Genomic DNA, 15,335 nt, shown 5'->3' with positions numbered 1-15,335 from the left:
GATTAGGGATCAAAGTGCTTTTATGTTATTCGATCCTGGTTCCACACATAATTTCATTTCGGTGGAATTAGCACAAACGCTAGGCATAGCAACGGAAGAGATGGGGCCATCTCTAGAAGCTAGTGGAGCCTTCAAAGGTCAAGAAGTCCGAGTTACTCCATTAATTGGGAAGCTTAGGCTCCACATCCAAGACTATGTTGACAGCGAAGAGTTTTATGTTTCTCCTCTTATGCATGAAGATGTTATCCTAGGAAGACCGTGGTTTCACCACATGTATGCACAAATCACTTTTCCTGATAGGATCATCTCTTTTAGCCACATGGGAAAGAATTATAGGATCAAGGCTGAAAGTAAAGGCAACTCAATCCCTATTGTAGGCAATGATTCTTTACAAAAAATAATTAAATCATCTCTTTTTGCGTATATGATCTATGTTAAAGATTCCCCAAACCCAAATGTTTTTAATCATTCGCACAATTTAAGTAATGAAGAAAATGATGTGCATGAAAACGTGGAATCAAATTTAATGGCTTTCTTACAAAAGTATGATGATTGTTTTGCGGATTCTATCCCTAATGAATTGCCTCCTTCCCGAGGGAATGATGACCATAAGATAGAACTCATTCAAGGAAGTTCACCTCCAAATAGGCCTCCTTATAGGGTCTCATTAGCACAACAAGAGGAAATCATGTCGCAAGTCAACGAGCTTCTAGAGAAAGGGATGGTGCGTCCCAGCTCTTCTCCTTATTGCTCCCAAGTGTTACAAATGCAAAAGAAGGATGGTTCATATCGTATGTGTGTGGACTATCGTGCACTAAACAAGAACACTATCAAAAATCGTTATGGTATGAATGGCTGAGTGTCACCTATCTCTTTAAAGGCGTTGTCCTCCGTTTCCAGTCCCTAGGATTGAAGACATTTTTGACAAGCTTATGTCGCAACCACTTCTAGTGCTTCCAGACCTCTCGAAGACTTTTGAGGTACATTGTGATGCCTGCGGTGAAAGCTGAGGGGTTGTTCTTTCTCAAGAAGGACATCCCATCGCTTATAAAAGTCGTCGTTTGCTACCGCAAGAAAGGTCTCTTGGAATTTATGAGAAAGAGTTGCTTGCGGTTATTCATGCTTTAAATGCATGGAAGCACTATTTGTTGGGGACTCCATTCATCATACGAACGGATCATCAAAGTATCAAGTACTTCATGACGCAAACCAAGTTATCTGACAAACAAATGAGGTGGGCTAATTTTCTTTCGCAATTTCATTTTCATATTGCTCATGTTCCAGGTAAACAAAATGCAATAGCTGATGCACTCTCGAGAAGACCTACTATTAATGCAATTTCTATCGCGCATAATCATGACTTGAGGAGTATGATTACAAAGTATGCGCAAGATGATGATTTTGCAAGCATAGTAAAAGAGTTAGAGAGTGGCAAAGCCCATGAACCGTTCTCACTAAAGGAGGGATTTCTAATGCATGGCTCACGCTTATGCATTACACAAGATCTCCATGGAGAAAGTTATGTTTGAATCCCATGCTCCTCCTTATGCAGGGCATCGTGGAATCCAAACTACAATGCAAGGAATAGAAACTTATTTCTATTGGCCCTCAATGAAGAAGGACATCCAGGAATATGTTTCTCAATGCTTGGTATGTCAAAACGTTAAATATGATAGAGGGAAAGTGCCAGGATTATTGCAACCATTACCTATCCCTGATGCCCCTTGGCAAAGTATTTCCATGGCAACCATTACCTATCCCTGATGCCCCTTGGCAAAGTATTTCCATCGATTTTATCTTTGGATTGCCAAAGTCTATCCATGGCAACACTGGAATATGGACGGTAGTTGATCGCTTTAGTAAACAGGCACATTTTATACCTGTTAAGAAGCGCATCACATGGCTACCTTATTTATTTCCCAAATTTTCAAGTATCATGGGCTACCAAGCTCAATAGTTTTAGATAGAGATCCTCGTATGACGAGTCTCTTCTGGCAAGGACTATTTGAGAATCTTGGTACGAAATTAAATTTCTCTTCGGCCTATCACCCACCACAGACGGATGGCCAAAGTGAAATTGCTAATTCCATGATACTTGATTTGTTGAAAAGTTATGTTGGGGAGGTTGCAGAGAAGAATCAATGGGAGAAGTATCTACCATTGGTAGAATATGCCTATAATAACACGGTACATACTTCTACTGGCAAAGCACCGTTTGAGATAATAGAAGGGAGATCAAAACCTCCTCTTATCTTAACAATGAAGTAAAAGATATTTGCTGCAGAAGAATATGTGAGGGATATCAAGGAATCCTTCCAAAAGATTAAGGAAGCTATTCAAGCTTCGCAGGCAAAAGCAAAAACAAGCTGCTGATAAGCATAGAAGGCCACTAATGTTTAAGGAGGATGATTGGGTGTTACTCAAATTCTCCAAGGCCCGACTAAGTCATACTACGGGCAAGGATTGGCAAGGTGAACATACGGGCCATCAAAAGATTTATACTAAACTGGCCAAAAGGTATTATGGACCTTTCCAGATCCTAAGGAAGATAAATGAGACTGCTTATCAGCTGAAGTTGCCGAGTCATTGGCATATACACAATGCTTTTCATGTGAGCCTTCTTAAGCCGCTCAAAGGTCCGCCTCCCACACGGAGCCGGTACAAGAGGATCCTCCTCTATTTGATGAGTTAGAGGAAATCCTGCAACCTGAGGCCATCCTCAAGCATGAAGATAATTTTTTGAGAAATGGCAAAGTTTTGCCCAGATATCTCGTAAAGTTTAAAAATTATCCTCATGAAGATGCCAAATGGATGCAAGAAAGACAACTCAAAGATTCTATTGCACTTTTGCAAGAGTATAAATCTTTACATGGGTTGGCTAATGTATAAAGGTATGAATGCAATTGTGAATTAATGCAAATATTTTATCTTTTATCTTTTTATGTTGTTGCATTAATGTTTGATTTGATTGTGTACACAAGAAGTTTAAGGATCAGCTTAGCAACAATGACTTCGTCTTCTAAGCACCTGCTAGACTTACTATCTAGTCCAAGAAAGTGATCATCACTCAAAAGTGCATGCAGAGTGAAAAGAAGTAATGATGATGTCTCAGCTTAGCGTTGATTTCATCACCTAAGCACTTGCTAGACTAGCCATCTAGTCCAGGGAAGTGAGATATACTCAAATGTGGATCCGGAGTATAGATGGGCTATAATTTTCCCTAATGACGACATAGTCGAGGACGAATATGGATTTAAGAGAGGGGTAATGTCATCAAAATTTAATTTTGATGAATATCTAAGCTTTAAATGACTTTCTCTCTCTAGAATTGATCACTCTAGAGAGAGAAATACTAGAAAAGCTTGAGGATAAGGCTGCAAACAAGTGCGGGCGGGCAATGTGAAGTGTCTAATGAGAAATGTAAGTTGCAAAAGAGCCTAGGAAATTTAACCAAGACTTCGTCATGCTTTTCAGAAGTCGAAACGGATTAAAGACAACCTCAAAACGGGCAAATAATGGTTGTCAGGGCGGGAGAACAAAGGCTTGAACCATGGACGGATAGGCTGGAGGGGCCAAATTAGAGCCGGGCAATTGGAGTGGGGGCCTAACTTGTGCCCCAATGCATCTCAAGATGAGGCGCCTACAAAAAGTAGGGCAGAACCCTACTTTTGTGGGGCTCCCCACCTTTTGGGGCTAAAAGTGGGAAAAGCTCACTTTTCCCAAATCAATTGAAAAAAGTGAGCATATCTCCATGCATGGGGCGCCTAAATCATGCAAGAGGGGACTCTATTGGTTGCTCTCATCATTCCCTATGTGCTTATAAGCATGGTTCTTGCTCTCCCATAGCTAGCAAGTCACTTCTCCTTGGTAGCTTCTCTCTTACTTAGCTTAAGTTACATTACTTAAGCCATAAGGGCTCATAATTCCATCAATAATCACTCTTCTTTTCTCCGTAGGAGCTCTTGATCCTATGTGATCATTGAGGCCTTGAGAAGAGGAGAACGAAGCTTGCAGGTGCCCAAGGAAGCAGCCCGAAGAGGGGTTATGGAGATCTTAGCCTCCATAGTCCCTAAGAAGAAGTATTAATCCAAGTAAAAAGCCATCCCAAAATGATGTAAGCTTATACACTTGATTAATACAAAGCCTTTCGAGGGGGGGCGGCCTCATAATAAATGCGGCCCTCATCGTGTGTCTTGAGCAATTTCTATTTGTTTTGTTCTTATGCATGAATAGAGGAGCAAGTGGTAACTCACTGTTAGCACCCTCTATGCGTGATTGTCCATGTTTGTTAACTAATCAATGCTATGCATGAATGCACAAGGAAGATTGCATAACGGTTAAACTTAATCAACGTTTAACATGCTAAGATCTCCTTTCTTTTCATCAAAGATGGCATATGAAAAGGTTATTCAATGCGCTATGTTTTAGCTTGTTAGCATGTGCGAGAATATGCTAACGAGCTATAGGTTACATGCACTAAGATAGAGCTAATAACTAAAAAGTGCGGAAACCTAAATGGAATAAGCTAATCATAAATGATGCTTGGCAATGGTTATGTTGATTTTCTGCAATTGTTATTTCAATTTAAATAAAATTGCTAAAAGAAATTAACATAAAGGTTACATACTATGCCATTGCACTTCCATCACCTTGTCCCTTGACATCTTGGTTATGATGATGATACAACATGAAAAGGATGTCGTACTAAAGTCCTGGCTCCCTTTTTGTGCCAAAGGATTTTCTTGTGACAAATTTAACGTTTGAAACCCATGAAAAGTTTTCCATCCAAGTATTCCACTCGACCGAATGCCCTATAATAGAAAGTAGGGCAACCATGCATGGTTGAAAGAGGTTTTGCCCACACCTACATGGTCTTCATTGCAAACCAAAACACACTAATCATGACTCACTCAATTCATGAGATCACCGAAACTAAACTTGCCATTGCCACATAATATTAAACGCCTTGAAGCTCATGCTAGAAAGAAACCAAGTCGGAAAATGTAAGGGGCTTTGCTAGCCACATATTGAGTTAAATCTCTACCGAACAATTGCAAACAACAATAGAAATCATGTCCATCATTCTCATTTTGGGAGCTCACAAGTAGTTGGGGCACGCCACAAGGTCGACACTAGCCTTACGAGAACAAGGATGCTCTTCTAATGCTCATTTGCATGCATTCTCTCTCTCTCACACACAGGCGCGCACACACACACACACAAATCTGAGTCCTTGAATCTCAACTAATTACCCTTCCAACGTGGCTCCCAAGCTGCCAAAGTTTAAAGACAATTCCAATGCAACTTTCTTACATCAACCGAGTCTTTGGTAAGTTCACCAACAAATATTTACTAGAATATACAAAGGTTTGTACGGTGCACAACAAATCCACAATTGGATTATTATGCATCTTAATGTCAAACCATGCTATTGTGTAACCACCACAATGACATGGAAACCATTCCGTAAGGCTGTGATATAGCAATGTAACTAAACAAGGTTTACCATGACTTTGTAGCCATAGCAACTTTTATTCTGTCTCAAACTACACTCTGAATAACCCTCTCCCAATCCTCGCACAAGGCCCTAAGGACTTCCATATGGCTATGGGCTTCTTTGATAAATGGACTCAAGGCATGGATCACACATGTCTAGATGTTAGGTTCATCATTATAGCAAGATTCCCAAAACTCCTCCCAAAGTAGTCTTGGCTACATAGTGGGAGATAGATAGCACGGTGACAAATGAGGATAAGACTATTTTGATGAGGCTAGTGTTATCACCCTCATTGGTGAAAGACCCTTCGTAATTTATTTCCATTCCGTGTGTCCATGGGAGAAACATTTTGCAAAGTCTTCTTCATAGGGCTCCCTTGACATTAATTTGTATGTGGGTGGAAAGGTCATTATGGCAACAGAGTGCACTGGTTGCTTTTAATAGTAAATCTCTTTCTCAAAAAAAAAAAGCAGCTTTTTATTACAACCGAATCAATGACAATGTTATTAGTCATTAGATTTTTTAATGAAAATCTTTGAGAAGCATAGGAATTGACAATTCACACATATTCAGCATTCAACTATTTACCCAAACCAAATGAATGCAGACTACTTTCGTGAACCTTTTTTATGATTGTTAGTATATTGAAAGGGCAAGCAAAACTCCAAAAGCATTGGCAATTGCGTTTTACAACATCAACAGCTAATTTTAAAGTGAAGGAACAGCAGTGACCTGCAGCCTTTCAAAAGCTGCGAACTGTAAATTTTCTCACAGCTCTTAGCACCTTATTCCCCATGAAGGACACAATCATACTGAGGCCAACACTTGGGCACAGAGCAATACTTCTCAAATACAAAGAGCTGGAATCCTTGCACCTCAACCACAATGGTGTCTTACATTGTGCCCACAAATGTTTCTTTACTCTTTTTGACATGGTTTGGTGGAGCAACTAATTTGTGCTTTGAGAAAAGTGTGTGTGCAGTACATCCTTACACAATACAAACAAGCATTTCTCTCAAGGGATGGCATCAACATCAGCTTCAGCTTCCACTGTTTCTGCCTCTTCAGTTTCTTCAACATTCTCCCTCACTAAATTCTTCCTTTGTTCCTCTTCTGCAGATCGTGCAGATGCTATGTGCTCAGCCTGCAGTCGCTGCAGCTCAGCTTCCTGCTGTTGGCGTTCAAACCAAGTGTCCGCATCTGCCCAAACTGACAGTAGAAAGCTTTCTCAGATTCACTATCAAAACATTACCAAAAAAAAAACCTATGCTTTTCACTTCAAGAAATGCACTCATTGCCCGTAACATACGTGGTTGAGAAGCCCATCCTTGTTCACCACCCTTGATCCTGATAGGCTGAGCATAGTTGACCGTCAGCACTCTGCCATAGAGTTCAGCATTGTGCATGTTATCCATGGCTGCTGCTGCATCTTCTTTGTCAAGATATGTCACAAAACCAAATCCTCTATGCTTCTGTGTAGACTGATCTAATGGGGTAGTTACATCCTTTATGTCTCCAAAAGGAATGAATGCAGCATGTAATACAGGCTCAGTAACATTTTCTTCCAAACCACCTGGAAACAAAGGCCGAATTATGAATTTAGGACAATTTGAATGAAACTCGTAAAAACACATTAAGTCACATTAACAAGGTAAAAATGAATTACTTCAACATGATAAATCCACCATCTCCCAGACAACTCCTTACTGAAATGTTCCTTACCAGCCACCAAAGTCCACAGATTACAAAACAGGCACTTACATAAGCAGAGCATACTTAAAAATATCAATTTTGAATGCTTTCATATTGTTATCTTATTTGACCATATTCAGAACCTGTGCATTTTGTGCATTGATGTTATTTCCCAAGTTAAAACAAACATTAATCATTAATTCAGAATGTGTGAAGCAGCTGTGTGTCGTCCACCCTCTCAAAACACCAGGTCACCATATTTATCTGGAAAAAGGTAACCTTGTTTTAGAAAAACCTTTCTTCCAATTCAATTACCCAATAAAGTGTTAGAAGTCATCTCCTGTCTAGTTTTATACACCAAGGCCTTTGTTGTGGGTGTGCCCGCCCTTATGAGGTGTTTTATCATTTTTCCCCACTCTCCGTATTTTTCCCCTATTTTTCCCATTTTTTCTGTGGCTTGGGAAGCAGCCCTGAGTTGGCAAGAGGATCCATTTGCTGGCCGACTACATCAGGATGTGTGTACTGAAGCTGGCCGACTGTACTTGACCAATCGTGGACCCTCAGTGCTGGCCGACTGGCTGCATGCTGCTGGCCGACTCGATGCAATCATGGAGTGCCTTTTTCAGCAGGCCGACTGCTGATGTGGGGGCTTATAAATAGGCCCCCAGCCCCCATACCATTTGTGTATCATACCCGGGATCTTCTTGTGTATATAGAGCAGAGTTACACGCCTACATCTCTCTCTCTGTTGTGCTGTATTTTTCTGCATGCGTTTTTTGCTCGTGTTCCCAGATCTGGTCATCATCTCCGCTGCGTATTCTGACACGGTATCAAAGCCTAGGCTCTAGATAGTTCTTGGGATTTGTGTGAGCAAGAGGGGGACTGTTGTGTGGCTGATTGGTGGACTGTTTTGGACTGTTCGGGAAGAGGAGAAGCAAGAGGACGGCGGGCTGATTTGCTTGACAGCCACTTGCAGGTATTAGTTCTTCTTTGTTCCCACCCACCTACCCTTTTCAGAGTACATCCCCGCAATGGCAGATCTGTTTGAGATGGCCGAGAGGCATGTGAAGATCCCGACACTCCCCACGTTCCCGGTGGACCGTCAGTTGGACGGGAACAACTACGACATATGGAAGGTTATGATGGAATCTGTTTTGGAGTCTTACGACCTCGCTGATTTCGTCGTTTGTTGGGGTTCCACGGCCGGAAGTAGAGGAAGGGGAGTTACCGTCGATCCGAAAGGACCGGGAGGCTCAGACACGGATGTGGGATCGTGTCAACGCCAGGGTCCGTTCGTTTATCTTTCTCAACTGCACACCGCAGGTAATCAACCATTAAAAGAATATGACGCTGGCCAGAGGTATATGGCAGCATTTGGCCTCTCTTTACAACAGGGTATCGCCCATGAAGACGATTTCCTTGGAAGTACAGATGCGGGTTATGAGCCCTGCAAAGTTGTCGACGATGCGGGAACATATTAACAAGCTGCAGGCTCTTCAGCAGGAAGTTCTTCAGGTTGGGAAGGAGATATCGTCAGAGGACATGGCCATCACGTTGTTGTCACATTTGCCCTCTTCGTACTCAGCATTTTACTCGTCTTTGATTACCAGTGGCAGTAGGCTCAGCACCATCACGTGGAAGGAGCTTGTGCCCATGGTCCTGGACCAGGAGGAACGATTCACGAACCCTCCTCAGGGTGGAGGTTCGGAGGCCTTAATTGGCCAACGGTCGAAAGGCCGTAACACGGGCAAAGGGAAGGCTTCGTCGGAGAAGTCTTCTGAGAAGAAGTCCAACACTGAGCGTGAGAAACTGAAGGCAGAGAGTGTTAGAAGTCATCTCCTGTCTAGTTTTATACACCAGGGCCTTTGTTGTGGGTGTGCCCGCCCTTATGAGGTGTTTTCCCATTTTTCCCCACACTCCGTATTTTTCCCCTATTTTTTCCCATTTTTTTGAGGCTTGGGAGGGCTGCCAGGTGATGCCAGGAGCACTCTGAAGCTGGCCGACTGGTTCTACATCAGTCGTGGGCTGTCAGAGTGCTCGCCGACTTGTTCTATCTAGGCGGAGGCATCTGTAGCTGGCCGACTGCTATTTTCAGCAGTCGTGGACATATTCCTCAGTCGTGGGCTTTCCTGATGCTGGCCGACTGCCCCCTAGGGGAGTATATATAGGTCCTCAGCCCCCATGCCTTATTTGTATCATATTCGGGATCTTCTTGTGTATATCAGAGCAGAGTTACACGCCTACATCTCTCTCTTTTTGTGCTGTTTTTTCTGCCTGCGTTTTTGCTCTTGTGTTCCCAGATTTGGTCATCATCTCCGCTGCATATTCTGACATGGTATCAGAGCCTAGGCTCTAGATAGGTCTTGGGATTTGTGTGAGCAAGAGGGGGCTGTTTTGTGGCTGATTGGTGGACTGTTTTGGACTGTTCGGGAAGAGGAGAAGCAAGAGGAAGGCGGGCTGATTTGCTGGACAGCCACTTGCAGGTATCAGTTCTTCTTTGTTCCCACCCACCCACCCTTTTCAGAGTACATCCCCGCTATGGCAGATCTGTTTGAGATGGCCGAGAGACATGTGAAGATCCCGACACTCCCCACGTTTCCGGTGGACCGTCAGTTGGACGGGAGCAACTACGGCATATGGAAGGTGATGATGGAATCCGTTCTGGAGTCCTACGATCTCGCCGATTTCGTCGTTGTTGGTGTTCCACGGCCGGAAGTAGAGGAAGGGGAGTTACCGTCAACCCGAAAGGACCGGGAGGCCCAGACGCAGATGTGGGATTGCGTCAACGCCAGGGTCCGTTCGTTTATTTTCCTCAACTGCACACCGCAGGTAATCAATCATGTCAAGCACATGACGCTGGCCAGAGGTATATGGCAGCATTTGGCCTCACTTTACAACAGGGTATCGCCCATGAAGAGGATTTCCTTGGAAGTACAGATGCGGGTTATGAGCCCTGCAAAGTCGTCGACGATGCGGGAGCATATTAACAAGCTGTAGGCTCTTCAGCAGGAAGTTCTCCAGGCTGGGAAGGAGATATCGTCAGAGGACATGGCCATCACGTTGTTGTCACATTTGCCCTCTTCGTACTCAGCATTCTACTCGTCGTTGATTACCAGTGGCAGGCTCAGCACCATCACGTGGGAGGAGCTTGTGCCCATGGTCTTGGACCAGGAGGAACGATTTACGAACCCTCCTCAGGGTGGAGGTTCGGAGGCCTTTACTGGCCAACGGTCGAAAGGCCGTAACTCGGGCAAGGGGAAGGCTTCATCGGAGAAGTCTTCTGAGAAGATGTCCGACGCTGACCGCGAGAAACTAAAGGCAGAGAGGACCTGTAATGATTGTGGCGAGAAAGGCCACTACTGGAGGCAGTGTCCCAAGCGGAAGACCGAGAAGGTTGAAGACTCCTTAGCAATCATGAAGACTCCGGCTTTTGTGCACCTGGAGGTGATGGACACCGATGCTTCATTTTCTTCAGGCAGGGAGGAGATTGGAGGACTCTCCGCAACGGATACTCGGGAATGGATTCTCGATAGTGGTGCTTCCAGGCACATGACTCCTTCCCGTTCCGGTTTACAGGATCTCTGCAGGCTTTCTGGTCATATTCTTACTGGGGATACGTCCACTATCCCAGTTCACAGTGAGGGCAGGATGGAGATAGTTCCCGATGGCAGAGGGGGGAAGCATTCCTCCCAGGTGTTGTATGTTCCGGCACTTGGTTTTCATCTGTTGTCAGTGCATCAGGTTTGCAAGACTGGCGTACGGGTGGAGTTTGATGAGCATTTTGTTGCTCTCCGGGACAAAGCAACAGGCCAAGTGGTTTGGGAAGGTGGAGTGGAGAATGGAGTTTACAATCTTTCAGCACTCTCTCTCCCAGGTCCTCAGGATTGTGATGAGTGGCAGTGTGGTAATGGCTACTCAGGTCTGGATACGCTGCAGGAGCGGGCTTTCCGAGACCAGGTGGTGGATAGCTTGCCAGTAGATGGCAGCAGTTGGCAGGAACTTTCCAGTACTGATGTTGGTAGTTCTTGTGTTCGTGAGTCAGAGGAAGCTGAACAGGTCACTTATGCTCTGATGTCTCGTCGTGTTCGGGACATAGAACTTCCAGTAGTTGAGGATGTTCTTTCCACGGAGACCTTTCGGAAAGCCAAGCAGGTGACAGGTGATTACTTGCAGAAGGAGGTGGTTTCTCCAGGCTTTGTGGTTTCGGATTCAGAGGGGGTGGTTGACAGGTTTCATCAGGCTTCCAGGACTTGCTTGTGCACCGTAACAGGTGTTGATCCTTGTGAGCAGTGTGATGTCTCTGTGATTCAGAAGCTGTATGGTTCATGGATCTGGTTGATGGACACCGGATTGGACGGGAGCTTCCTGATGAGGCAGTTGAGCTCTTGGTTGCAGATGTCTCTTTGTGAGGCAGGATTGTGTTTCCTGTGGTTTCTGCGACATGCGAAGGATCATAGACTCTTGTACACAGGAGGGGGATTGTTGGATGGAGTCCGACTCCGCGGTTGGAGTGACTCGGTTTGGGAAGGAGATCCGAACACGAGGAGATCTACTTATGACCCAGGAGCAGTTTTACGGAGCAGGAGGAGGTTGCATTGCAGGTTTGGGCTTCCACTGGAGGAACCCTTGGTCATCCAGAGGCACTTTGTTCGTGAACAGATTGTTGCTGATGACATCTTGCTGGAGTTCTGTTCGACGGAGGACAGTACGGTGGACCTCTTCACGAAGTCGCTCTCAGGATTTGCTCAGGCGGCACCCCAGCTCCCAGTGGTTGGTTACACAGCCAGGAGCTGAGAGGGGGTGTTAGAAGTCATCTCCTGTCTAGTTTTATACACCAGGGCCTTTGTTGTGGGTGTGCCCGCCCTTATGAGGTGTTTTCCCATTTTTCCCCACACTCCGTATTTTTCCCCTATTTTTTCCCATTTTTCTGAGGCTTGGGAGGGCTGCCAGGTGATGCCAGGAGCACTCTGAAGCTGGCCGACTGGTTCTACATCAGTCGTGGGCTGTCAGAGTGCTGGCCGACTTGTTCTGTCTAGGCGGAGGCATCTGTAGCTGGCCGACTGCTATTTTCAGCAGTCGTGGACATATTCCTCAGTCGTGGGCTTTCCTGATGCTGGCCGACTGCCCCCTAGGGGAGTATATATAGGTCCTCAGCCCCCATGCCTTATTTGTATCATATTCGGGATCTTCTTGTGTATATCAGAGCAGAGTTACACGCCTACATCTCTCTCTTTTTGTGCTGTTTTTTCTGCCTGCGTTTTTGCTCTTGTGTTCCCAGATTTGGTCATCATCTCCGCTGCATATTCTGACAGAGAGGACCTATAATGATTGTGGCGAGAAAGGCCACTATTGGAGGCAGTGTCCCAAGCGGAAGACCGAGAAGGGTGAAGATTCCTCAGCAGCAATCACGAAGACTCCGGCTTTTGTGCACCTGGAGATGGTGGACACCGATGTTTCATTTTCTTCAGGCAGGGAGGAGATTGGAGGATTCTCCGCAACGGATACTCGGGAGTGGATTCTAGACAGTGGTGCTTCCAGGCACATGACTCCTTCCCGCTCTGGTTCACAGGATCTCTGCAGGCTTTCTAGTCATATTCTTACTAGGGATACGTCCACTATCCCAATTCACAGTGAGGGCAGGATGGAGATTGTTCCCGATAGCAGAGGAGGGAAGCATTCCTCCCAGGTGTTGTATGTTCCGGCACTTGGTTTTCATCTGTTGTCAGTGCATCAGGTTTGCAAGACTGGCGTACAAGTGGAGTTTGATGAGCATTTTGTTGCTCTCCGAGACAAAGCAACATGCCAAGTGGTTTGGGAAGGCGGAGTGGAGAATGGAGTTTACAAGCTTTCAGCACTCTCTCTCCCAGGTCCTCACGTCTGTGATGAGTGGCAGTCTGGTAATGGCCACTTATGTGTGGATACTCTGCAGGTGCAGGCTTTCCGGGACCAGATGGTGGATAGCTTGCCAGTAGATGGCAGCAGTTGTTGGCAAGAACTCTCCAGTACTGATATTGGTGGTTCTTGTGTTCGTCAATCAGAGGAAACTGAACAGGTCACTTATGCTCTGATGTCTCGTAGTATTTGGGACAAAGAACCTCCAGTAGATGAGAATGTTCTTCCCACGGGGACCTTTCGGAAAGCCAGGCAAGTAGCAGGTGACTACTTGCAGAAGGAGGTGGTTTCTCCAGGCTTTGTGGTTCCGGATTCAGAGGGGGTGGTTGACAGGTTTCAGAAGGCCTTGCGTGGTCTTCATAAGGTTTCCAGGACTTGTTTTTGCACGGTAACAGATATTGATCCTTGTGAGCAGTGTGATGCCTCTTTGACTCAGAAGCAGAATGGTTCATTGATCTGGTTGATGGACACCAGATTGGACGGGAGCTTCCTAATGAGGCAATTGAGCCCATGGTTGCGGATGACTCTTTGGAAGGCAGGATTGCGTTTCCTGTGGTTTCTGCGGCATGCGAAGGATCATGGACTCTTGTACACAGGAGGCGGATTGTTGGATGGAGTCCAACTCCACGGTTGGAGTGACTCAGTTTGGGGAGGAGATCCGGACACGAGGAGATCTACTTCAGGCCCAGGAGCAGTTCTATGGAGCAGTAAGACGCAGTCATCTTTTGCCTTGTCCAGCACAAAGGCAGAGTACCGGGCTGCTTGTGATGCTGCTTGTGAGGTGGTGAGAATGCAGAGGTTGCATTGCAGGTTTGGGCTTCCACTGGAGGAACCCATGGTCATCCAGAGGCACTTTGTTCGTGAACAAATCGTTGCTGATAACATCTTGCTAGAGTTCTGTTCGACGGAGGACAGTACGGTGGACCTCTTCACGAAGTCGCTCTCTCAGGATTTGCTCAGGCGGCACCCTAGCTCCCAGTGGTTGGTTTCACAGCCAGGAGCTGAGAGGGGGTGTTAGAAGTCATCTCCTGTCTAGTTTTATACACCAGGGCCTTTGTTGTGGGTGTGCCCGCCCTTATGAGGTGTTTTATCATTTTTCCCCACTCTCCGTATTTTTCCCCTATTTTTCCCATTTTTCCTGTGGCTTGGGAGGTAGCCCTGAGTTGGCAAGAGGATCCATTTGCTGGCCGACTACATCAGGATGTGTGTACTGGAGCTGGCCGACTGTACTTGACCAGTCGTGTGGACCCTCAGTGCTGGCCGACTGGCTGCATGCTGCTGGCCGACTCGATGCAGTCATGGAGTGCCTTTTTCAGCAGGCCGACTGCTGATGTGGGGGCATATAAATAGGCCCCCAGCCCCCATACCACTTGTGTATCATACCCGGGATCTTCTAATGTATATAGAGCAGAGTTGCACGCCTACATCTCTCTCTCTCTCTCTCTTGTGCTGTATTTTTCTGCATGCGTTTTTTGCTCTTGTGTTCCCAGATCTGGTCATCATCTCCGCTGCGTATTCTGACATAAAGATCTTCACAATTCCTACAAGCTCTAGATCTGAATGTGCACGTGTAATTCTGAAGGGACACGTGATATTCGACCTTTTTTTTCGTAAAAAGAAGATCATTCTATTATAAAAACACCCCAAGGGCACAGGCCCCAAAGGCATAAATACAAAATAAAGGGATTACAATAGAGGTGTGTAACCAAATGGTATCACCAAAAAAGGACAGAGGGAGAAGGCAAATCCCGCGCCGGGCTTGTAGCTGTTGAGGGATTGCCTTGATTCCAAGGTTAAGCTTTGGATCTGAGGCTAGTAGATTTCCTAGGCTCCTATGAAGCCTTCTTGTTGGCTTCAACTAAAAGCCTCTCGTAGGCTGAGTTGACCCCTTCAGAACTGCCACTGATGGCCAAATTTGAGCTGGAGCTCTACATCTCTGACTCAAGGATATGGGGGTGCGGAGGGGGTGAGTTGAAGAAGAAATCTCGGGACTAGCAGAGATCAGCCTTTGCCTCCCTCCTCGCATCTGTCCTCTGTTTTCTTGTCCATCACCCCATGACACCTGTTTTGCATGCTATGCCTCCTGTTCTACTACCTGATGCCTCTTGTCTGGAGTTACCTTGCGATCTACACTCCACAGCAACATGGCCTACCCTGCCACAGACAAAGCAGTCGCCCAAAAGGTCAATAAAGAACACTTGCTGCTGCAGAACTTCTCCCAATGAATGGTCGGGAGAAAAATAAACTGAGAATT

General features: G+C 45.6%; 1 protein-coding gene across 1 annotated transcript in view; it reads right to left on the bottom strand.

The window, feature by feature from the left end:
- Nucleotides 1-6,182: 6,182 nt before the first annotated feature.
- Nucleotides 6,183-15,335, bottom strand: part of LOC147636199 (uncharacterized) — a 29,578-nt gene continuing 20,425 nt past the window's right edge. Inside the window, exons 2-3 of the mRNA XM_086801112.1 lie at nucleotides 6,807-7,070; nucleotides 6,183-6,706 (exon numbers count right to left, since the gene is read on the bottom strand). Coding sequence (XP_086657238.1) covers nucleotides 6,513-6,706; nucleotides 6,807-7,070 — 458 coding nt within the window. The 3' untranslated portion in view covers nucleotides 6,183-6,512. The remainder of the gene's footprint in view (nucleotides 6,707-6,806; nucleotides 7,071-15,335) is intronic.

The sequence above is a fragment of the Cibotium barometz genome, chromosome 8, assembly GCF_041138505.1.
Source record: "Cibotium barometz isolate CiBa-2024 chromosome 8, ASM4113850v1, whole genome shotgun sequence".
NCBI classification, from domain to species: Eukaryota; Viridiplantae; Streptophyta; class Polypodiopsida; order Cyatheales; family Cibotiaceae; genus Cibotium; species Cibotium barometz.
The sequence above is the reverse complement of the archived record's forward strand: the minus strand, read 5'-3'. Positions and strand labels throughout refer to the sequence as shown.